The following is a 23,090-nucleotide window of genomic DNA, read 5'->3' as shown; positions in this document are numbered from 1 at the left end:
CTCTGCTTGCCGGGAGCACACAGAGCGTTCAGCACAGAGCCAGATGCCACGCAGAACGCCACTGCTGGGGCCAGAGACCCCCAGAAACCCTGACGCAGAAGCACAGTCAGCAGACCCAAGCCTGGCCACTGAGCGCAGATGCTCAGGCAGGGACACACGCATCGTGTGACGTTCAGAGCTGCCTGCACTCAGGGAGCAGGGGGCCTGGCAGGTGGGAGATGTGAGGCCTGGGCCGAGGAGGGGACGTTCCCGGCCGTCCAGCACCCAGAACGCCCCTGGGTGCCTGTGAGGGCAGAGGTACCCGTCTCCACTTGGTCAGAACGCTCTGCCCCTCCCGTCTCCACGTCCCTCCAGAAACACCCCTTCAGGTCCCCCAGGCTCCACGCTCCGGACCGTGTTCCTCTTCACCACACATGCCCCAGGCCGCCTGGCGGGTCTGCACCGTGGCTGTCACGCCCAGGCCGTCGGTCTGAACCCCGACTCATGAAAGCATTCAGCCTGCACGAAGGACAGGCTGTCAGCAAGGACACAGTGCCCAGACGTGCCCACGGCCACCTTCCAAGGACACGGTGCCGCGGCCACCAGGTTCTCCCCAAGGTCCATGATCTGGCTGGAGCCATGACAGTGCTGGAGCTGCACTTGGCAGAACCCTAACCTTGCAGGGTCAAGGGTCACAGACGAGTGTGGGCCCCCAGCTGAGGGCGTGTGCGCGAGCCGCACAGACAGGGTTGCAGAGCAGCCAGCGTCCAGGCCCTTCTGCGTGCGCCCGCGGCGTGGCGCGGCTCAGGGAGAAACCTGGAGGCAAGCTCCTCCCCGGTGGCCTGTGCTCTGCCGCCGCCCATGCCTGCCCCAGCTGCGGGGACCTCAGGCTCTGCGGTGACACCACTCAGCGGGGCTTCCCTCGCCCGGCCAGGTCCCAGGAAGCCCCCGAATGCACGGACGACTGTCCTGTGCACTGACAGTGGCAGCGACAGGAGGGTGGCCTGTCTGCCCAGAGGCGCTTTCCTCACATCTGGTTCAAGCTCAAGTCCAGCGCTCACTTAATCAGCTATGTGACCTTTTCTCCAAAACAGCACGTTCTAACGGTTCTGTTTCAGTAGCTGCAGCTGTTCACATGCTCCTCAAACACGCTAGGTGCCGTTCTCCTACAACCAGGAACCGGAGCGCTAAACTCAAGCTGGCCCGAACGGCCTGCCACGAACCAGACGGCGCCAGGCGTCGGAAAACCGGCCGACAGGAGAGCCGAGGAGCTGCCCTCCCCTGGGCGGCCACCACTTGTGACGCCGCACAGAACCACGGGGCTCCCCGTGGGACCCGGCGATCTCAGGGTCACCGAGGAGCACCGTCCCCAGGGACCGAGCTGGTCCTCTGTCGCCCTGTTCTGTCACATGTGACCTCCGACCCCCACCCAGGGTGGCGCCCGCGGGGCCGGGGCTCGGGTTCTGAGGTGTGTTACCAGGTCCCAGTCTATGCTGCGGAAGAACGCGTGAGACTTGATGTCGGAAAATCCAGTCTGCGGCCGGCAGCCGAGCCTCTCTTTGGGGTCCTAGGGGTCAGAGTGCGAATAAGGCCACGTCAGCTGGAGCAGAGAAGCCCCGCCTGCAGCCCACACTGGGCGGGGCGCCGCCTGCTCTGAGCCGCAGGGAGGCCGGCCCCTCGGCACACTCGCGGCCCAGCACCGCGGCCTCCTCATTGTGAGTCTCGGGGTCACTTCCCGTCATCCTGTTCTGTCGGGTGCGAATAAGAAGCAAGGACTCGCGGGGCGCACTGGGATCGGAAGCAGCTCCCACCCGCCCCGAAGGGCCCCGGGGCGGCCCTGGGAGCGCAGCGCCCCAGCCTCAGCCCCCCACAAAGCCGGGGCCCCGCGCACCACAGGCAGAGGCCCATGCTGGTGGCTCCGAGGGTACCTTGTTCAAAAATCCTTTCAAGACGTGGGAGGCTTTGACCGAGAGGAACCGGGGGATGCGGATGGGCTTCTCCAGGATCACTGCGGAGGTGGAGGCTGTCGTGAGAAGCCGCGGCCCTCGCCAGGGCCCCCGCGCCTGCCGTGCCCAGCGAGCCCCCGGTGTCCTTATGTACACGGCGCCCGGCACATGGCCACCAGAGGGCGCCACGGGGACAGCCGAGGTCCCGGAGGCCCGGAGCCCCAACGGGGCCGGGAGGGGGCAAGGCCCTGGCTGCCCACCCCGGTCCGGCCCCCAGGGTGCGCCTGGCCCTGGCAGGAGGGGGTCTGGGCGACATCAGGACGGGCCCTCCCTGGTGACAGGGAAGAGCGGGGTCCCCAGCCCATGGCTGGAGTGCCCTGGGCTGTGGGTGGGGGTGGGGGGCACAGGTCCAGGGGCGGGGACCAGCCTGGGGCCCTCCCGGCCACACCGTCACCTTGGAACAGGTAGTCCTCGGTGTTCATGTCGGGGTTGTCAGTGATGATGTCGAAGGGCGAGCGCCCGGCCATCATCTCGAACATCAGGACCCCCAGCGCCCACCAGTCCACGCTGAACCCTGGGGGGTGCGGGGGGGGGCACAGGTGCATCACGCTGGGGCTGCCGCTGGGCTGTGTGACGCGTCCCCGACTCCCCTGCACTGGCCTCCCTCTGCCCGCTGTCCTGGGGGATGAAGACCTTTTCTAACGACTCAGAGCTTTTCTGCATCAAGGACACAAACCCTCAACCAGGCCCCGTGCCCGTTTCTGGGTCGTCACCAGGCCCTTGAATTCCGCGTGGGGCACCTGCGACCACACAGACAGGTGCAACTGCGCCCACCTGTGGGACCACTGTCCCTCCTCGTCTCTGGCCTGGGGACCCCCTTTCTCCCAGACACTCTCCTGCACCGATGTTTTGGCTTCATGTTCCAACACAGCTAGTCTGTCAGGGCGTTTTAGTGGACGGGGAAGCTGGAGGCTCTGCACTTCTGCCCGTGGCCGGCTGGCTGTCCCCAAAGTCTCGTCTGTGCCTGCGCTCCAGCGACCTGCCGTCTGTCCTCTGGCCCCAGACCCCAGTATCTGACAGGGAAGGTCCTGCCCATCCTGCCTGCCCCTCATTCTAGCGGCAAAGGCGACGCTTAGGACTATCTGATGGCTGACAAACAGCACACACACGCGCGCAGATCCCTCTTTCCCACGCCGGGGAAGGGGGGCAGGGCGCACAGCAGCGTCTGCGGGATGTTGGGGCTCTGGTCCCGGGTCACAGCAGCACCACTGACTTGGGAACCTGGTCTGTCTCTGCTCTGTGCATTTTTCCTCCTTTGCAGCCCTGAGGCCTCCTTGATAAGTGGAGTCTTGTCCCATGTCCTCCACCAGGGACACCTGGGACAACGGGGGTGGGGGTGGGGGCTGCACGGGCTCAGGTAGGGGCGGGGGCCAGGTGGCTCATGGGGCGTGCGGCCCAGCTGTGACCGGCAGCGAGCCCCTCTCCTGAGCTGCTGGAGCCCCCCACCCCGACCTCTGCCAGCTCTGCCCTCTGCCCTGCACTCACCGTACTCCTCCCCACGCAGGATTTCGGGGGCGATGTAGTTCGGGGTCCCACAGAAAGTGCTCGTGGTGTCTCCGGGGCCCAGGCCTTCCTGTGGGGACACAGGCGGTTACGGGGAGGGCGGACAAGTCCCACCACGACCGTGCCGGGGGGCCGCGTCCCTGCCGGGCCGCTCGCCTTGCACATGCCGTAGTCCGTTAGCTTGATGTGGCCGTCGGCGTCAAGGAGGACATTGTCCAGCTTCAGGTCCCGGTAGATGATCCCCCGCTCGTGCAAGAAGTTGAGAGCGATGCAGATCTCAGCGGCGTAGAACCTGGGGGGCAGCCTGGCGTCAGTGGGGGACCGCGCTGCCCCCGCCCCCTCTCGGGGCCCCCTCTCCTCCAGCTGACGAGAGCACGGGGCCAGGGACGACGCTCAGCCTCCTGGTTGTCAGGGAGACGCCCCTCACAGCCACCAGCACGGCCGCCGTCAAACCCACACGCACTGAGGACAGAGAGAAACTGGGACCCGGGCACCACTGGCTGGAGGTGGTGCAGGCCCCGCGGATGGCAACGTGGAGGCGCCACGACCCAGCAACACCGCTCCCGGGGGGTCCCTGAAGGGACTGAAAGCAGGGTCCCGAGGAGACGCGTGCGCCCCCATGTGCACGGCAGCACTGCTCACGGGCGCCAGGACGTGGCAACTGCCCAGTGTCCGTGGACGACAGACCCACACAGGTGGTCCGTCCACACCAGGGGGCACGACTCCGCCTTGGACAGGAAGGGAGCTCTGACACCCGCTACAACGCGGACGCACCCGCAGGATGTCATGCTGGGTGCCACCAGCCAGACACCGAAGGACAGAGCCTCCCAGGGGGTCCCGGGAGGAGCCGGGCCCTCAGGGACAGGGAGCAGCCGGTGTGCGGGGCGGGCGGCTGCACGACAGGGGGACACGCCTGATGCCCCTGGGCAGTGCCCGTAACAAGTCAAATGGCAGGTCTGACGTGATGTGTGCTTCAGAATTTGAGGAAAAGAAAAAGTGGGTGATTCATTAACTGCCTTTTTCCCAAAAGGCTCTAAGGTGACTCCAAACCACATGGAATTTTTTCTCGTGAGGAAAGAGGAAACTGTGGAAAACAGGAAAGAGCAAGGGCGGGGAAGCAAACGCCCGCGGCCACGGATGGAGGCCGGCGACAGCCGTAGCTTTCTGCTGGTGCCGGCACGCCCGGCTCTGCGTCCGTGCCAAACAGACCGGGGAGCGGGCGGCCACCTCGCCCATTGGGGGGTTGACTGACAACCTGTCCCCCATTTTGGGAACAGGAAAGGCAAAACCACAGCAGCACTGCTCCACGAAGCTCCCGCTTCTCCAGATGAGGCTAGAAGCTGCCTCTGCAGGGCCAGGGCTGCGGGGCCGACACGCGGACCCTCCCGAGTTCACGGCTCCCGAGCGGCTCTGCCACGTGTCATGCCCCGGGGAGAGCAGGGCGCACATTTGCCGCAAACCGCGTCCCGTCGTGCCCCTCGCTGCTGGCCTCCCGGCAGGCCCCGCACCCACCTGGCGTGCTCCTCCGGAAGCTTCCGCTGCCTCTGCATGTGGAACATGAGGTCCCCGCCATTGACGTACTCTATGACCAGGAACAACCTGGCCGGGAGAGAGGGCAGTGGCGCTGAGACCGCAGGGGGCCAGCGTCTCCTGGGACACGCTCAGGGCCCTCCCAGGAGCTGCTCCCGCTGGGGATGCTGTTCGAGGCCCACGGCCGTGTTCTTTCACGGCCGCGTCAACCCTCCTGAGTGCCCAAAGAAAGAGGTGACTGGGGTTACCTGCCCTGCCCCCGGGTCAGAGGGAAAGAGGGAAAGCGGTCTGCGGGGGAGGGGGGGCAGAGCCCTGAGCCCATCATCTTGGGGACGCCCGAGACCACTGCCACCCAGCTCTGACCCCGACGCCATAAAACTTGGGAACCCCGGCTTCCGTGTGCTCACCCCCTCACTCCACCCCACAGCACCCTGTTTCCACGGCGGCGTGGTCGGCCTCATGACTGGAAAGGTGGCCAGAGGCCCACAGGGGAGCGGAGGCCCCCCCAGGACCAGAAGCCTGGACAGCAACGGGGACCAGCCCCCCACTTGAGGAAACACCAGGTGACGAGCCAGGTGACAGGGCGACGAGGGCCCTGGGACAGGTGCTCTGGCCACTGCATCCGGATGGGCCCCAGGGAGGGGCGTGCGGGTGGGGAGTGAAGGGGGCACCCTATTGCCAGAGGGTGGTGGCGAGGAGAGGCCGCAGCTGCCAGTGGGCAGGGCGCAGGGCAGGGAGGGGCTGGGGGGATTCTGGGCTGCTCCTGGTGCGGGGACAACATGGAGCGGCAGGCCCAGGGGGATTGGCCGCGGGGAGGCTGGGGAGCTGGCGAGCGGCCACTGGGGTCCCGGGATTTGAAGAACCGAGGCCTGGTGATGCCCCCAGACGCCACGGGGCCCTTCACGTCTCCGGGAAACTTAGCACGTGGTTTCTGTCCATATAAGCGCTCTCTTGCATTTAATAAGGTTGCATTTTCAAAATCAAATTCACACACAATTTCCCAGAAACACCCTGCTGAGGGCATCTCTCAGATTCTCAGGTCACCAGCTCTGCCGGGGAGTCAGGGAGGGAGGCGACCCCAGTTCCCGGGGCCACCCAGGCTCTGTCCGTGCTGCTCCAGGCCTCATTCTGCCCCTGCCTCCAGAGGACACGCTTGGAGAGTCTCTGGTGGCCCGTCCACGCCCCTGTGGCCAGGCCGCCTTCTCGCCACAAGCGAGAGGCTGCGCGCACCGCCCGGCCCCTTGCCGGAAGGCCCGCCGGTCCCTGGGATGAGCCACACGTCCGGGCGGCGGCGGAGCGGCCTCGGGGCCGGGCGCTGTCCTCAGCGCAGCTGCGGTTAAGCCTGTGACCCTGGGAAGGGGCCCAAGGCCTGAAAGTTAGTCCAGATGTTTTTCTAAAAAGGCCTGTATCCAAACTCTCAGGTCACTTCAAAACACAGGAAGGACATTTTCTGGTCACCACGAATCCTGTTCGGGGGAACCGCTCCCCTCAGCCTGCCCCCCGAGAGAGGCGTCATCCCCACATGCGCCCATGATGTCACTCATTTTCGAGGAAGCATTGTCACTGCGCCTGAGGAAGCTGAAGAAGTTCTGGGACATCCGGACGCAGCTCCTGGGGTCGGGAGAGCAGAGCTCGCGCTGCGGGAACCAGCACAACCGCCTGGGCACAGGGGGCTGGGGTAGCTCCTCCGGGGCCACACAGCTCCTGTCTAGGAAGAGCCGGCAGCAGACCCACGTGGGCCCATGTCCACTTGCGTCCCCACCACACAGGGTGGCCACCTCCACGCTGCCCAAGGACGATGCATGGTGGGCGAGACGGGTCGACCTCGGAGAGACGCTCCCAGACGCGGGATGGGGAAGACGGGCGGGCCCTCGTCACAGCGGGCACACAGATCAGAGAGGACGAGCAGCGGCCAGCCCTGCTCCGGCCTGAGCCCTGGCTGTGGATGTGGGGGCAGAGGTGGACCAGACACAGACTGGAGCCCCTGGAGGGCGCTTCAGAGATGGGGACGTGGCCCAGCGGGCCAGGCGGAGCTTCAGCCACCCAAAAACACTACAGGGCGGGGGGCGCAGACCAGCCTCAAATTCCCCCATCCAGGATGAGCAGCCCAAGCACACCCGTGAGTGAGGGCGGGGGACCCGGCTGAGCTGGGGTCAAGGCGAATGCCGGGTCCTCAAAGAACGCACAGAACGCAAGCCCCGCAGCCTCCCGACCGGGCGACAGCGAAGCAGAGCTGGTTCCGAGAGACCGACGCCTGGGAGGAGCCGAGGCAGCTGCGGAGAATGTTACCGCCTACAAAGGGTCAAACGACGACACCCACAAGGCCCAGGAGGCAGAGGGAAGGGCGGCCCCATGGCCTGGCCCAAGGTCAGCGTGTCCGTGTGCAGCTCTCCTGGCCCCAGCAATGCGCCCCCGACACGTCCTGTCCCGAGGCAGGCAGCCGCCCGGCTCAGGAAGCAACACCTCATCCTGCCCCTTTCTGTCGGGTGTGGTCACCAGCAGCAGGAGGACGCACCCCCAGGTGCTGGGGACTGAGGCCGCGTCCCCAAGGGTCCCTCATTGTCCTGGGCTTTATGGTTCCCAATGGCTGCCAGTCTGCCACATGTGACAGAAAGAAAACACACTCACCAGCCTTCCCGATGGCAGGACCGTGTCTCCGGACACCTGCTCCGAACCCGGGCGGCTGGGGCTCGGCTTTACCCGCTCTAGGCAATCCGGTGAGAAGCGAGCGGAACTGGGGCTTCGGCGCCGCCACCGTGTGTCAGGAGAGCAAAGGCTGAGGTGACCGCGCCTGTCACTCGGCGCCTGCTCTGTCCCGCACTCAGACTGTGACTGTCGCGGACGCCCTGTGTTCCCCAGGAGGACGGCACCTGCCTGTCAAGGTCCTGGGTCCCTGCCCAGCAGCTGTGACCGTCCCGCTCGCACCTCCTCCTGTCCCCAGACTTAGCGGAGGGCTCGGCCGCTGCTCCACTGGCTGCCCGGCTTCCTTCCTCATGCGCCGCCCCCACCCCAGCCCCCTGTACATGGCGGGCCTCCCCCAGTGCTGTGGCCCCCTCACGGTCCCTCCCTGTCCAGCTGAAGGCGCGTCTCTGCACAGAGGGACACGGAGGACCGCGCTGCGCTGTGTCCACGTGGGCAGGGCCCGCGGAGCTCGGCCGCACAGCCCAGGGCGACGGGCACCGAGCAGCACATCCGGCGGACGAAGCGAAGGGGGCTGTGAACGGCAAAGCTCAGCCGCGGCCACTGCTGACCTGAGATGGTGCCGACGTGACACGTGTGTCCCCAGGCGGCGGGGGGGCGGGGTCCGCTAACAATAGTGACTTCAGCCACCATCTCTGGGTCATTTCCCTCAACAGTCGGAACTGAAGTGGCCGCGTGGGTGTGAAGTGTGGCCTGTCCGCGACACGGGTTGGCTTCATGGGACGCCACCATCTGCACACGTGCGGCGGCCCCAGTGCCCACCGAAGCGCTCAGGCTCCGTGTCACCGTGCGCAGCGACCAAGATGGCACTGTCGGGTCAGGGAGGGAAAACGAGAGGCTGATCCCCTTTCGGAGAACAACCAGGCTCACAGGGAGCTTCGCTGCCCGTCCCCAGGTTCCTACTGGGGGCCTCGGGCTCAGGCCCAGCTCCAGGGTCACCGGCCCCTGCTTGTCAAACGCAGCAACGGCCACGGCAAACCCTCACAACACCGAGGGGCGAAGGGAACGCCCCCCTGACACCTGCAGGGCCGCCCCGGAGCCCACACTCCACAGTCTCCGCCTTCCCGCCCCCGCAGCTGATGCGGCCCCCGCCGCCTCGCCACCTCCCACGACGTCATCTGCTGTAAACTTAACCCCGTAGCAGGGGGCAGGCGTGCTGTGCCCCGTCCCAGAGCAGGAAGCTGGGGCCCCGGGCAGGGACCTGGGCAAGGTGGCACGGCCAGGAAGAGGAGGTGCGTGCACGGCCGTCGGGAGGAGCTCTGAACGACCGGGACGCGGGCCCTGCCTGCTCGCACCCGCCCAGGCCTTGTCGGTCCGTCTCTCGCTGTCTACAGCCGCGGCCCAACCCCGACCGTCAGCCACGGTCAGGCACACAAGCACCGCCCGTCTGGTGGAGGGACCCAGCCCCCCTGCCCCCCGGCGTGCCCACACCCGTCCGTGAACCCATCTCGGCCCAGACGCAAGCGGCGCTTTGAGCTGTTTCAGGCTGGTTGTGACGTCCTTACTGGTCCCTCGTTAGCGAGCGAGTCAGTGACACCTGACAGGCGTTCGCTCTATTTCTGCAAAGAAAGTGACTGTCCTCACCCCGGCTGGTGCGGCTCAGGGGACTGAGCGCCGGCCTGCGAACCACAGGGTCACAGGTTCGCTTCCCAGTCTCAGCACAGGCCTGATTGTGGGTGTGTGAGAGGCAACCACACAGGGATGTTCCTCTCCCTTTCTCCCTCCCTCCCCCCATCTCTAAAAGTAAATAAAAGTCTTTTTTATAAACGAGAATGACCCTCTCTCACCAGGCCTGCATACGCGGCCTCAGCTGCTATTACAGCCCGCAGCGCAGCCCGGCCCTTGGGGCGTTCACACCGCGTGGCACACAGGCCGGACAGCAAAGAAAGCAGCCGGGAAGACGCCCGATCCCGGCTCAGCAAAGCTCGGTTGGTGACCGCTGGACGGTCCCGACAGAGACACTGCAGGTCACGTGACCCCCCGACGCGGCCTCCCCATCGCGCCTGCTGAATGTTGTGAACGAGTTTCCCGGACGGCAGCTTGAGGCAGCAGCGCAGGACGCGGGATCCCACAGAGCAGCCACTGGGTGGAAGTCAACGCGCCCGGGACCGTGGGACTTGGACGGGAGCCCTGGGCCCAGGAGCAGAAAGTGTGGCGCTCGGGCGCCAGCGAGCGACACAGGGTAGAAACATCTGCCCCTTTTACATCCGTACCTACAAGTTCAGCAAAAACCAGAACAAGTGCTTTTCGGGAGTCCGGTGAGGAGGGACGGGGGTTGGGGTGGGCTGCCCTCCCTGAGTGGGTCTGTAATCCCGGGGACTGCGGTCAGCACTAAGCAGAGGCCGGGAGACGGTCGCCTTCCCAGCGAGCTCCGGGGCGGAGAGGAGGCGAGCAGAGGACAGGGCCACCCTGTCAGGCAGAGCGGCCGAGTCGGACCGAGCAGGGACCAGGGTGCAGCCTGGTCACAGCGACCACCAGGTCCACATCCAGGAGCCTGAATCGTACCCAGAAGCAATGGGGAAAGTAACCAGAGGAGCTCTGAAGCTGGAGACAGACACTCAGATCCGTGTTCTCAAAATATGTCTTAGCTCCAACGTGGGGGGGGCTGACAGCCGGGGGCCCCCTGGAACAGGGTACCCCTGGGGGCTGTGGTGGGGTTCAGACAGGAGAGGGGGGAGTCTGAGACCCACTCAGGAGGCAGAATCAGTGAGATCCAGGGAGGGGATAACCACAGACTCGGGGGAGAGGCCAGCGAATGCCGGGTGTGTTGGACATGCCGGGGGCCAGCCAGTACCGGGGAAACGGGGGCGAGCCGTGAGCCTGACCCACGGCTGGGCTCTCCCGTGGCGGGAAGCGGCTTCCTGCGTGGAGGTGGAACTGCTCAGGGACAGTCAGCCCTGAGCACAAGGACACGCCGGCCCCTGGGTGTCCTGGCAGACCCTCCAGGACCCTCCCCAGAACACAGTCCATAGCTTTTCAAATAAACAAACTGGCCAAAACATTCTGCACAGAGTGTGTGGGAAACATCCTGGACCAGGGGTTGCCAACCTTCTCAGAGCAGCCGAGCTTGGCCGCACGTGGCGCTGCGGAGACGCCGGGGTGTACTGCCCTGTTCCACAAATCAGGAGACCCACGGCACAGACCCGCCTCCTGTCACGGGTCAGCCCGGGACCCGACCCAACGCCGGCACTCACGGGATGCTTTCAGCACGTTTTGTAAGTGGAGGTAAATAATTTAGGTTCAGACGCGGGGAATCCACCTACCGTGACACCAGCCAACGAGAACGAAGCCGGCCAGACGCACCGAAAGTCCCATGTGCGCACGGGGGGCGGCCTACGGTGCTCGCCAGCCCAGCTTCCACGCCGCGCGGGCCGGCCGCCAGCGGAGCGCCAGGAGCCCCTCGCTCACCTGCTCGTCGTCTGGAAGCAGGAGTGCAGGCCGACCAGGAAGGGGTTGCTGGAGGCTTGCTCGAACACGTGCTTCTCCGTCTGCACCCAGTCGATATCCTGCAGCAGAAACCAGCGTTACCGAGGCTCCTGGGCCTCTCCTCGGCGTCCTGGGGGAGACGCCGCACCCCCACTGCGGGGAGGCCACGCAGAGAAGGAAAGAGCCAGTTAGAAACACACGCCCTTCACCACCATCAGCTCCATCGCTGTGTCCACCGCTGTCGCCGCTGTGTGCCCGCCTGCAGCCCCCACGTGCTACTCCAGGGCTCCCACGGCCACCGTGGGAGGTTGGTACCCCTCTTAAGACACGAGGAGACCGGGGTGGAGGGTAAGCAGATTCCGCCGAGCCCCACACACATCTCCCCAGCCCCTCCACTCCCCCAGCGCTGCCCCCGTCCAAGCTGGACTTGCGGAAAAGCTCTTCTGTCTGCCAGGAGACCCCGGGGTGGAATGGTTCCCACCACATCTGTCCACGCAGAGGACCCCCAGCTCCAGCCTTGCTCGTGCAGGGCTGCCGGGCAGCTCTGCTCGACACCTCGCCCTGCCAGCCGGCCTCCAACAGGGCTCCTGACCAGGCCCCGCGGTTGGTCCCACAAAGGCAGCCGGTCACCCAGATGCTTGTGGCCACAACGCCTCCGCCCCTCCCAGGTGGAGATCAAGCCCAGCTCTCTCGCCGGATGCAGCGGCCTCATCCTGCCTGCCAGACTGAGTCCTGGGCTCTGGGATTCGGATGTGAACAAACCTCCTTGGGGCCTCCAGACACTGCTCCTCCGGTGGCCTTGATGGCCCAGGCCCACGGCCGCGGGGCGCCAGTCTCTCGTACACGCACACAAGCACACACTCAGCGCCTGCTCACCACCTCCGAGGGCCGCGCTCTTCTCCAGAGACCGCCTGAGCCCGACCCCCACTTCCTGTCCACAGTGGGCGACATGAGGACGCCAGGATGAGCCAAAGCAGCCCCTCTCCCGAGTGCCTTTGCTCTCGGGGTTCCACAACCTTGGCCTGATGCAACCTGTTAACGCTGCCACTGGCCACTGCCCAGGGAAGGGGTCTAGAACCTGATACGTACATGCGGGCTGGGAGCGAGGATACTGGCAGCGCCCGCCCCTGCCAGGGCCTCCGCGTCCCCAGCTGCACGGCGGCGTGGACACCAGATGGCCATCTGTGCCCGCAGCCACGCGGGCTCAGCCCCGCTCTGCCCATGCCCGCGGCGGCCTAACAACACAGGGCCACTGCCCTGTGGGCGCCAGTCCTTTCTCTGCTTCTGGACAGAACTGCATCTGGGTGCAAAGGAAAGAGATCCAAGTACGCGAACCCAACAAGCTCCTGGAGAGATGCTCAGCCTCACCAGTCACTATGGCAACGCAACCCAAACCACAGTGCAATGCTGCCTCACAGCCACCAGGGCGGCGCTCATCCAAACCGAAAACCAGGTACTGGACAGGATGCCTGGGGAGAGGGACCCCTGCCCGTGGCTGGCGGGAACCCGGAGGGCTCAGCTGCTGCTGCGGAAGGAAGGCGGTCTGGTGGCTCCTCAGGGAGTCACACATGGGGCTACCTGACAAGCCAGCGATTCCACCCGAGCGAAGACCCGGAAGAACTACAAACGGACTCAGACAGACACCTGACCACGTACGCTCACAGCAGCCCACGCACAACAAACGGCCGAAAGGTGGAACCGACCCAAATGTCCATCAACAGGCGTGACCACGCTGCTCGGCCGAGAACGGGGCTCTGACGCAGGCAGTGCTGTGATGCACAAGGGGGCGGGGCTCCTTCTGGGGGATGAAAACGTCCTGGCACCGGAGGGGGCGAGAGCCACAACACTGGGGACGTGCTGAGTGCCACTGCAGCGACCGCTTCCAAACCGTCAGGGGCAGTTTGCGTGTCTCACCTCAACGGAGGGAACAAAGCCCGTGAGGCCAGAACCAAGACCCACGGGAAGAACTGTGACACACGCTCTCATGGCGCCCCCGTGGTGCTGACTCCCGGGACAGCCCCCCGTGTCCCCCGCCCCCGCGTGGCGGCTCACCTCGTCGTCGTGCACCAGCTCCTTCTTCACCACCTTCATGGCGTAGACCTGGTCGTTCTTCTTGAGCCGCACCAGCAGCACCTTGGCGTAGCTCCCGCGCCCGATGACCCTGATGAGGTCGAAGTCCTGCAGCCCCAGCCCCTGAGAAATCTTGATTCCATCCATCCCGTCGATGACCGGCTTGAGGTCCTGGGGGGGCGGCAGAGGGGACGGGGGAAACGGCCGGGATTCAGACACTGTGCGGCAGCCCCGCCAGCCTGAGAAGCGGGCGCTGGCGGACTCGGCGAGCACCTGCGCACCCCGGTCTGCTTGCAAGTCGTCACGCCACGTCTTAAAGGCCCCCCACCCCACCCAGGAAGTAAAGCCAAGAAGGACCATCCAGCTTTAAAAATGAAAAAATTTTATTTATTTTATCTCTAGAGAGAGGGAAAGGGAGGGACAGAGAGAGGGAGAGACATCCATGTGAGAAACAGCTGCCTCTCGCGCACCCCCGACCGGGGACCTGGCCCACAACCCGGCATGTGCCCCGAGTGGGAATCGAACCGGCGACCTTCTGACTTGCGGGACAATGCCCAACCTACTCAGGCACACTAGCCAGGGCAGGACTGTGCAGCTTTTGATGGAAGGAGCCAGAAACCCGAAAGCTACTTATGTCCACAGGCCACAGCCCCGGCGTAAGGACGCCTGTGGACGGCCTCATTAGGGCGGCTGAAGAGGCAGCCACAGGCGTGCGCACCCCAGGGCATCGCTGGCTCGTGGCTGACGAAACAGGCGCTACTGGACAGACGTGGAGAAGAAGGGCAACCCGATCTGAAACACACTTCGCTTCTGCCCTGCAAACTACCCTGGCAAGGGCACGGGCGGTGGGCAGAGGCGGGAACTACGTGGGCCCGGCTCCCCGCAGACGGAGCCACCAGGGAGGAAAATCTACATGCGACGCCTGTCGATTACTTTGGGAAGCTGTGGCCAGCGCGCGGGTGGAGCTGTCGTCTCTGGTCTTGGGGACAGAGGCGGAAAACACCGCTGTGTGGCCTCTCCTTGCTCACGGGGTACCACGTGACTGGGCCCCTACCACCGGGAGCTTCCACAGAGGCCACACTGAACCTCCTGGCCAGAGCTGGGGAAGAGCAGAGTGGGGGGCAGGGGGTCCGCCCGGCAGGAAGGACCACGCCATGACACTGGTTTATGGAGCGTTACACACGTGGCCTCCTCCAGTCCCAGAACACAGCTCCCAAAACCCTCGCAATTTCCTAAGTGCCAGAAGGCGCCTTTTGTTATGCTAATAAGGTGACTTTTGAAAAGCCCCTATATCCCCTAAGATGGGGGCTGGTCGCCAGGAAAATGAACCACAGGATAGGAGGGCTGGAACTTCAGTCCCGCCCCCAAGCTCCAGGGGGCGGAGACAGAGGGGCTCAGCAGTGGAATCAGTCCTGCCTGTGGACGGGAGCCCCAATAATACCCCAAAAGCACAGGGCCCAGAGGCCTTGCGGTGGACAAACGTGTGGAGATTTGGGGAGAGTGACGCCCGGAGAGCGCCTGGGGTCCCCTCACCCGGCCCCACACCCTGTGCAGCTCCTCCAGGGGCCGGGCCTTTCACACGGGCCACCCAGCAAGTGCACTGCCTCAGCCCGAGAGCCGCTCCGGCAGGTTAGTCAAACCCAAGGGGGGGCCGTCGATCCTTCGACCTGGAGTCCATTGGCCACAGCACAGGGGACAAGCTGGACGGGCAGCTGGCACCGGAGGTGGGGCTTGGCGCTAGCTCCAGGTGGGCGTCAGAACTGGGTGAGACTGGGGGACCCTGGCCAGTGTCTGCTGAGAACTGGAGAGCTGCTTGGTGGTGTGGGAAACACACAGCGGAAAAAATAAAGGCTAAAGGGCCAGACAAAAGAAACAACCCGACAGAGTCCAGCTCAGAAAACGGCCCAGGGCCTGCTCCGTCCTCTGGGTGAGGAGGGTGCCGGGGAGACAGCACCCACAAAGGGGATCCAGACCCCAGAGGGCCGTAGGTCAGCAGCCTCGGGGGACTCACAAAGGACGGGCCCCAAGTGAGGCCCGGCTGTGGGGGGCAACGACCCTGGGTGCCCCTCCTCACGGCCCCCACAGACCGACTCCACCACACACACTTGTCCCCGGAGACAGAGGGCCCTGGGCCCCACGGGAGAGGTGCCTGTGGCCGCCAAGGCCTCGTGGCTCCATAAGGCACCATGTCCCAGCGATGGGCACCCCTGTCACAGGCTGCAGACGGTCCCGGAACTCTGAGAATGTGGACTCAGGGGTTGAGAGAACCAGGGACAGGTGAACTCCAGGAGCACCTCAGTCTGCTCTGTCCCGGGGACCACACACGGTGCCGGCCCCACCGACAACAGAAAGGCCAGGGAGCCCCTCCCCCCAGGGCCAGCCTTCCCTCCTTCTCAGAGCACCTGAGCCGGGGTTTCGGAGTCTTGGGGGGAGGTCTGGAGGTCCTGTGTGCTTCTGGAGCCCTGCGCCAGCCCCCACCCCCACGTTTGACGTGTTTATCCTCATGAAAAGGCGTGATCGTCTCCACACTGCGCGGCAGCGAGCCGGGTCAGAGAGGCCCCGCCCCAGGCCTGCCACCCGGGCCCCCACAGCCTCAGCTGGCGGCCGCTCACCCGGCTGCAGCGCTGGGACGATGCCCCGAGCACCGCGCCCTCAGCCCGAGGCTCAGCAGCGGCTCGCATTTGGCCACGTCCACTCGCGCCATCCTCTGAGCCGGCAGGGACGACCTCTGCGCCAGGCCGCTGAGGGACTCCGCAGACGTGCGCCCTGCCGGCCTGCACGTGCCGCCTGGGTGCCCACAACACCCGCCCCGTCCCAGATGAGCAGCGGCCCCAACCGCCAGCTCATGTTAAAATCCCCAGAACCGAGCCCCTGAACTTCTGAAAAGGACACTGGAAATCCCAACGAGCCGTCCCGCACACTCACCTCCGAATCGTCTTTAACGCTGTCGCGCTTCCGGGAGGAGGAAATGTAAGGAACTAACGAAGAGAAAGAAAGGGCGTCACGGGCGTTGTCGGGAATCTGTCCCCAGACACGGGGACTAAGAGCAGCACTCGGCGCTCACACGCAGCAGCCCCGCTGGCTCAACCAGGCCCGAGAAAGTGCAGCTTCCCGGGCCCCGCCCATGACTACGTCTGAGACAGGTTTCCCCACAGAGTCATCTAGACGAAACTGTTCACGTAAGATTTTGGTGTTTACCCTTCCAGCCTTTGTTCTTGAACAGACGGACAGACGGATGGGGGGGGCAGAAGTTAATGGGGAGGTGAGTGAGCTGGGGAGCTGGGGGACGGTGGAGGCTGGGTGACGGGTGGGTACTTGTCAGGCGTCTCCTTTGTATGAGGGGCTCTGCTAGGAGCCTCAGGGGCCCGGGCCCCATTGCATCCTCCAGGGGCTCCTGGGACGAAACTCCTGTTTGTCACCTCAAGGCTGGGCCTTGTACTAGTCCACAAACTGGGAGTTCAGAGCTGGGCCATCAAAATCTGCCCCCAAGTGCCTCTTAGCACTAAAAACAGACTACCGCCACGGAGACAAATCCCACAAAAGCCCCAGAGCCACACGGCGGCCTGCCCTGTGCACAGCAGCCGTCTCCGGAAGGGGCCGGCATGGGGGCTACGTCACCGACACCCGCAGAGCACCCCACGTTGGCAGAGGAGCCCCGGCCCCGCTGCCATGGCAGCAGGGCCACCCGCCCGCCCTTCTCTGCCCGGGGCTTGGGGAAGCCCTGCGGAGTGGGTCCCCTGCCCCACTCATGGCGGCACCCGCTGACAGCAACCCCGGAGGGAGCAGGCGGGAGGGAGCAGCCCTTACTGCCATCGGCCTCCTCGGAAGGAAGGTCTGCATCGTCGTCCTTGTCATCCACTGCAGGCTCTTGGGAAGGCATGACAGAATCCTGCAGAGAGACGGGCGTCACAGAGTGACCGGAGGGGGTTACAGTGCAGCTTCTGGAGACACTGGGAGACGCTAGGAGTCACCTATGAGAACACGTATGTTGTTCCACGTATCTGAGTGCACGTTATACAAACTGCCTTGTTGCACTGAAGTTACGCGATGCCACAGGCAGGTGCCCACTCAGCGCCTCAGGTGGGGGCCCTTTTGTACATGATGCTGATCACCTCCCCAGCCCCCCACCGCAGCATCTTCAGCCAGCAGCCAGGCAGACTCTGAGTCCCATCTCCCGGCTCACGGGGTACCATGTGCTGACGTCATAACGGAGGCCACTCCCTACTGGGGGTCACCGGGGCTCCAGTGTGGGTGTCCCTCAGCCCGGGACTAACTGGGCCATGGGGCTGGCCTTGTTTCTGAGGCTCACGTGGACGCAGGGGTCCCAGGGTGTGTATGCCTTTGTGGTTTTTGCCAGCCACGCGTGAAAGGAACCCCAGCACCAGTCTGTGTGGGGCCCTCACAGTCCTGTGCTCCAGCAACGTCGGGGGAGACCCGGACTCGGAGGTGTCCTTCCCACCCACACTGGGACAGCGCAGGAAACGCCTGCCAACAGCGCCCCAGAGGGCCAGGCTGCTGGTGGCGACGACACACAGCACGCGGGCTGGTCTTCGCCTCCGCAGCCCCCACAGCTGGGCAGCACGAACCCCAGCTCGCCCGGAGCAGCCGAGGGCACGGGGCCCCCAGGGAAGAGGGGTCCCGCCCCAGCCTGCTGACCGGGGCCGTCACTCTGCAGCCCACAGGCACCCCCGTCTCGTCCGTCAGAGGGGCCCAGACCCCGCCGGGACGAGAGGACCAGGCTCACCGGGCGCGCAGCCGACGGGCGGACGGCCCCCACTCACCATATGCCTCTTGCAGGTCAGGGGGACGAGGACGTGGCAGCGCTTATGGACCAGCAGTTTGCAGTTGATGCACCGGTAGCCCTGCCTCGCGAGGCCCCATATCCTTTCGCTGCACTGGCCACAGTACGCTCTCTGCGGAGACAACAGCCGCCGTGAGAGGCCCAGACACCCCGTCACTGATGCCCTCCGAAGACGACATGGAGCTGGGGCAGGAGGTGGCCCGGTCACCCGGTCACATCCGGGCACCAGGCCCCGCCTGAGCTCAGCAGCTCCCTCTCAGGTCCATCCCTGACGAGGGGGTGGGGCCCTGTTCTGCATGGGGGGCAAAGCGGAAGCGCACCGGGCAAGGATGACAAGGACCCCCCTTGCTTGCAGGGAGGAGGGGCGGTCGTAGCTCCTGCCAGGCTGTGTGTGCAACAGCCGTGGGGACCTTGGGAGCCTGGCTAAGAGGGGCGTGCGGAGCCCCTGAACCCATGCAAACACCTCACCCACATGGCGATGAGGGAGAAACGGACCCTGCAGAGCCTCCTGACCTGTCACTTTGAATTGCTATTGGGCAACAAGCCACCACCGCGGCACGTTTCAGCATTTTTAAAGATGGAAACGGTCCACCTTTGTTCTCACGGCTCTGAACTAGACATGGATGGTACCGGCCAGCCTGTCTACGGGCCCTGACCGTGAAGTGTCCCCAAGTGCGGGAGGAGGACCGGCCGGCAGCCTGGGCAGAGCCGGCGTCTCAGCTGCGGGGCACTCCTGCCGTGTGCCCGGTGCCCAGCTGGGCTGCTCTCCAGCCGCAACGCACTACACGCCTCAGCTCTCCTCTGCCGTTGTTAGCAACGTTCTTTCTCTTGAAAGATCTCAAACGGCTCCTGGGGGACGCATGAAAAGGGTGCACCTGCCCCCGTGGCCGGGACTGAGCGCATTTAAGAAAAAACCGGTCCGATCCCACACCGTGTGGTGCTGGGGCCAGCTGCACCGAGGGGCCCGGTTCTCATCAGGGAGGGGACGGGCTGCGTGGGCACTGCTGCCAAGTCCCCATTTCTCCGTAGGGAGGAAAACGCTCTGTCCGCCGATTCTGGGGAGCAGGGCTGGACGGGTGGGCAGGCGGCAGGAAGAGCATCGGGGTCTGTTTCCTGCAGTCAGAGAAAGGGGTTTTCTTCCTAAAACCTGCAGGTGGGAACGGCTGGGCCGCCCGTGCTGCTGGGCCCTCCCCGGCCTGCCTTGCTGTGGGCTGCATCTCGGACCCACGAGGCAGAAAACGGCGTCTCACTGAGAGCCAGCGTGGGGCGCTGAGCTCCGAACCCTTCCTCTGGCCTCCTGAGGGAAGGGCTGTCAGAGCTGGGACAGGACGCACAAGGGAGCTCGAGCTCCGAGGACGTGGGGGCCGGCAGGGCGCTCAGCACAGGCAAAGGCCCACAGGCGAGCACGCTGGTTGCTGTACTCAGTCCCAAGGGGTCCCCCAAATTCACGTCCACCCAGAACCTCAGAACGCAGCCTTATTTGGATAAAGTATATCTGTGGGCACGGTCAGAGCGAGGCCAGACAGGACGGCATGGGCCCCAATCATGACTGGTGTCCTTACGGGAGCAGACACCGATGTGGAGGAAAAGGGGGCTCAAGACAGAGGCCAGACGACAGCCGGGGCGGCAGCCACAGCCCAGGAGCAGAGGGGTTGGCAGCAGCCCCCGGGGCATCAGAGGAGCGGCCCTGATGTGGGCGTCCAGCCTCCAGACTCTGAGAGGATGAGTTTGTTTTTACATCCCTGGTTTGTGGTGCTTTTTCCAGCAGCCCCAGGACACTGGGGTCCTTGGCCGTCGAGGGCCCTGCATGCACCTCCCTCCCGCTGTGGAACGGGGCGGTCACAGAGCCACGCAGGCCACGTGCTTCCAGACGCGGTGGATGCTGGGCTGAAGGGCCATTTGTGTGGCCCCGACGGGGGCTGCCTGGGGCCCCCGGGCTGCAGGACACCCTCCCTGCCTAGGGGACCCCATGCACACACCACGATCCTGGTGTCCTGCTTCAGGGTGCAAGCAGGCTGGACTGCAGAGCGACAGCACCTCGACCAAGGATGACGTGACCGGCAGCCGAGCGTGCCCGAGGCACAGACTGCCCTCATCACGCACAGCGCCCAGAAAAGGCCGGAACGGGGCGCATGGCTCCGGAAGCCTTGTAACGCCCATTCGTGACGGGGAGAGAGTGCATCTCTAAGCCAGCCAGGACGGCCTCTCTGCTGTGAGCTGAGCAGGGCCCAGCTTGCTCATTTCACCTTTCTCTTTGCTTTTAAAGTGGCACACTGCACTCGGCACACAGCACTCGGCACACTGCACTCGGCACACTGCACTCGGCACAGGGCACTCGGCACACGGCACTCAGCACTCGGCACAGGGCACAGGGCACTCGGCACACGGCACTCGGCACATGGCACTCAGCACACAGCACTCGGCACAGAGCATTCGGCACAGAACACTCAGCACAGGGCACTCAGCACTCGGCACTCGGCACAGGGCACTCGGCACTCAGCACTTGGCACAGGGCACTCAGCACAGAGCACTCGGCACACGGCACAGGGCACTCGGCACATGGCACTTGGCACAGAGCACTCGGCACAGGGCACTCGGCACAGCACTCGGCACAGAGCACTCGGCACAGGGCACTCGGCACAGCACTCGGCACAGAACACTTGGCACAGGGCACACGGCACTGGGCATTCGGCACATGGCACTCGGCACATGGCACTCAGCACTCAGCACACAGCACTTGGCACACGGCACTCATTACACAGCCCTCAGCACTTAGAACACAGCACAGGGCACTTAGCACACAGCACTGAGTACTCAGCCCTCAGGACAGAGTACTTGGCACCCAGCACCCAGCACATAGCACTTAGCACTCGGCACCCAGCACTCAGCACCCAGCGCTCAGCACACAGCACTTAGCCATGAGTCCGCATCCCAAGGGGGGCCACGCTCACCCTGTTAAAGCGCTTGGCTTGGAAGAGGTGGCCGTTGGCGCGGTACAGCTTCCTCCATCTTCTGGCACCGCGGCGGTAGATGGACTCTGGAAGGGAGACGGGAGAGCCATGAAGAACCAGCACAGGGCCTGCGACCATGCTCCCCACACGCAGCGCCTTCAGGACGGCTGCTCCCGGCGGGTGGCCAGGGCCTCAGAGGCAGGGGCTCGGGGCATAGCTCCCCACTGCCCCCCTATTTGCCTTTCCTTACATGGTGCCCCACTTACAGCCTCGATGAAGAGGACAGACGGGGGAGCCCCAGTCAGCAGCCAGGACAGCCACAGGGACGGCCACCTGCCTGCCGGGGTCTGGCTTTGGGAGCATCTACACCCGCCGTGTTCTCCCACTCATCCTGGGTACCTGTCCATTGGGCACGGACACCAGGCACCTCTGCACCTGGGGACCCGGGGCAGATGACCCGTGAGCTCGCTGTTCCCTGAGGGGCAGCGGCTGCCGCATGGGTCCTGCCAGCCCGTCCCCGACACGAGAGCCCCCGAGGCCCCCGGCCCTGCAAATCTGGGGGCAGGAGGAAGGCAAACAGACTGAATGCTGATGTTGGATCCCGTCCCCAACGCCACTCTCAGGACACGCACGCAGCCACTCAAGTCCCAGGGAGGCGGGAGACAGCCCCTCTCCCAGAGCTGAAGCCAGAGCTGGAACTGCCGGCTTTGGTCTCGGAACCCCCCGAACCGGGCGTGTGTGAAAGCAGCGCCTCGGGACACAGGGCAGCTTTGTGCCTTTATGGAGCCCCGTGTGGCGGCTCTCGGGCGCGGACGGGCCGGAGACACGAATGTGGAAACCGTAAGGGAAGGTTTTTGAAACAAGCAAATGACCGGCTCAGGCTGGAACCTGCCGGAATCAGGTCACAGCGCTGACAAAAGCTGCTTCTCCCCCTTTCACAGGAGCCTGAGTCAGAAGCCACCAGCCCGGCTCCTCGGAGCAAGGGCTCCTGTGGCCTGGCCAGCCCTTGAGGGTTCACACCCAGGGACAGCAGCCAGGGTGGCCGCCCCCCACGCACCTGGGGGCTCAGTCCCTGGGCCCGGCCTGAGGCCCACGGAGGCAAAGGCCCCTGGGAGTAGCAGCACCTGGTCCACCTGCCCCTCAACCCTCAGGAGTCCTGGTGACCCCCAGAGCCTCTGTCCAGGGGGCAGAGGGCATCCCCTGGCTTGTTCTGGGGGAAGCCGGGCCCATGGCGGGTCCCTGCTGACATGCACAGGAGTGACCGTGCCCGCAGAGGGAGGGAGAAGGCGTGGAGCGACAGAGGCCGACGGAGCACACGGGGCTGGCTGAATGGGGACACGCCAGAGCCCACAACGCGCCAAAGTCCAAACGTACGCCCCCCGAACAGCCCTCCCGTGGGGCGGAAGCCACCCGAAACAGAGACCCAAAGCCTTCCTGGAGGAGGCCAAGGGGCGCTAGGGAGCCCACAGCAGGCTGGACAAGGCGAGGGGACAGGGCAGCAGGGAACACGGGTGACGGGCAACAGGCACGACAGTGAGCCCCGGTGTCCATGACCACGAAACCTGGGTCCCTGCTGTGAGGGCCGAGCGTCTGCGTCCCCTGCGCTCACACGGGGACGCCCCGGGCCTGCGCGCGGCTGCATTTGGAGACGGGGCCCCTCAGGTCAGGAGGACGGGCTGTGAGGGGACAGGGTCCTCGTGAGAACAGGAGGGCCTCACCCTCCACCACCGAGGACACGTGGGGCAGGGAAGGTGGGGCCTGCGCGTGGGAGGAGACCCTGGCGCCATGACCACGGCCCCCGCCTCCGGAGCCGACAGGAGGGAGTGGCCGTCGTGTCACCGCCAAGTCCAGGGCATTATGGCAGCCGAGCTGCCTGAGACACCGGCCTCACGTCAATCTGTCCCCTCGAAAAATAAGGACTTCAGCACGAGAGGCAAAATGACAGCACATCTGAGGAGGAAGCGCAGACGTTAGTCATCCGAGGGGGAACCTCAGAGTTTAAGGCGTTTTACTCCCGGAGGCCCGAAGCCTCGGTGGCCAGAGGCCCTGCCACAGCATCTCAGCGCCGTGTCCAGTCGCCCTGGCCATCCCCGAACGTCCCCATGCTGGCCGCTCGGACGCGCC

The 23,090-nt window shown here is 65.1% G+C and overlaps 1 protein-coding gene across 2 annotated transcripts in view; it reads right to left on the bottom strand.

Moving 5' to 3' along the window:
- Positions 1-23,090, bottom strand: part of PRKCZ (protein kinase C zeta) — a 66,334-nt gene that overhangs the window by 5,320 nt on the left and 37,924 nt on the right. For both annotated transcript variants that reach the window (XM_090268472.1, XM_090268471.1), the window contains 12 exons: positions 20,967-21,052; positions 17,996-18,127; positions 17,022-17,103; positions 16,140-16,192; positions 13,197-13,385; positions 11,127-11,224; positions 5,001-5,087; positions 3,645-3,780; positions 3,471-3,558; positions 2,380-2,499; positions 1,908-1,987; positions 1,457-1,546 (listed from right to left, as the gene is read on the bottom strand). In XM_090268472.1, the coding sequence (XP_090124598.1) occupies positions 1,457-1,546; positions 1,908-1,987; positions 2,380-2,499; positions 3,471-3,558; positions 3,645-3,780; positions 5,001-5,087; positions 11,127-11,224; positions 13,197-13,385; positions 16,140-16,192; positions 17,022-17,103; positions 17,996-18,127; positions 20,967-21,052 (1,241 nt within the window). The remainder of the gene's footprint in view (positions 1-1,456; positions 1,547-1,907; positions 1,988-2,379; positions 2,500-3,470; positions 3,559-3,644; positions 3,781-5,000; positions 5,088-11,126; positions 11,225-13,196; positions 13,386-16,139; positions 16,193-17,021; positions 17,104-17,995; positions 18,128-20,966; positions 21,053-23,090) is intronic.

Source organism: Furipterus horrens, unplaced genomic scaffold, assembly GCF_987537825.1.
Source record: "Furipterus horrens unplaced genomic scaffold, mFurHor1.1.pri manual_scaffold_3, whole genome shotgun sequence".
NCBI classification, from domain to species: domain Eukaryota; kingdom Metazoa; phylum Chordata; class Mammalia; order Chiroptera; family Furipteridae; genus Furipterus; species Furipterus horrens.
The sequence above is the reverse complement of the archived record's forward strand: the minus strand, read 5'-3'. Positions and strand labels throughout refer to the sequence as shown.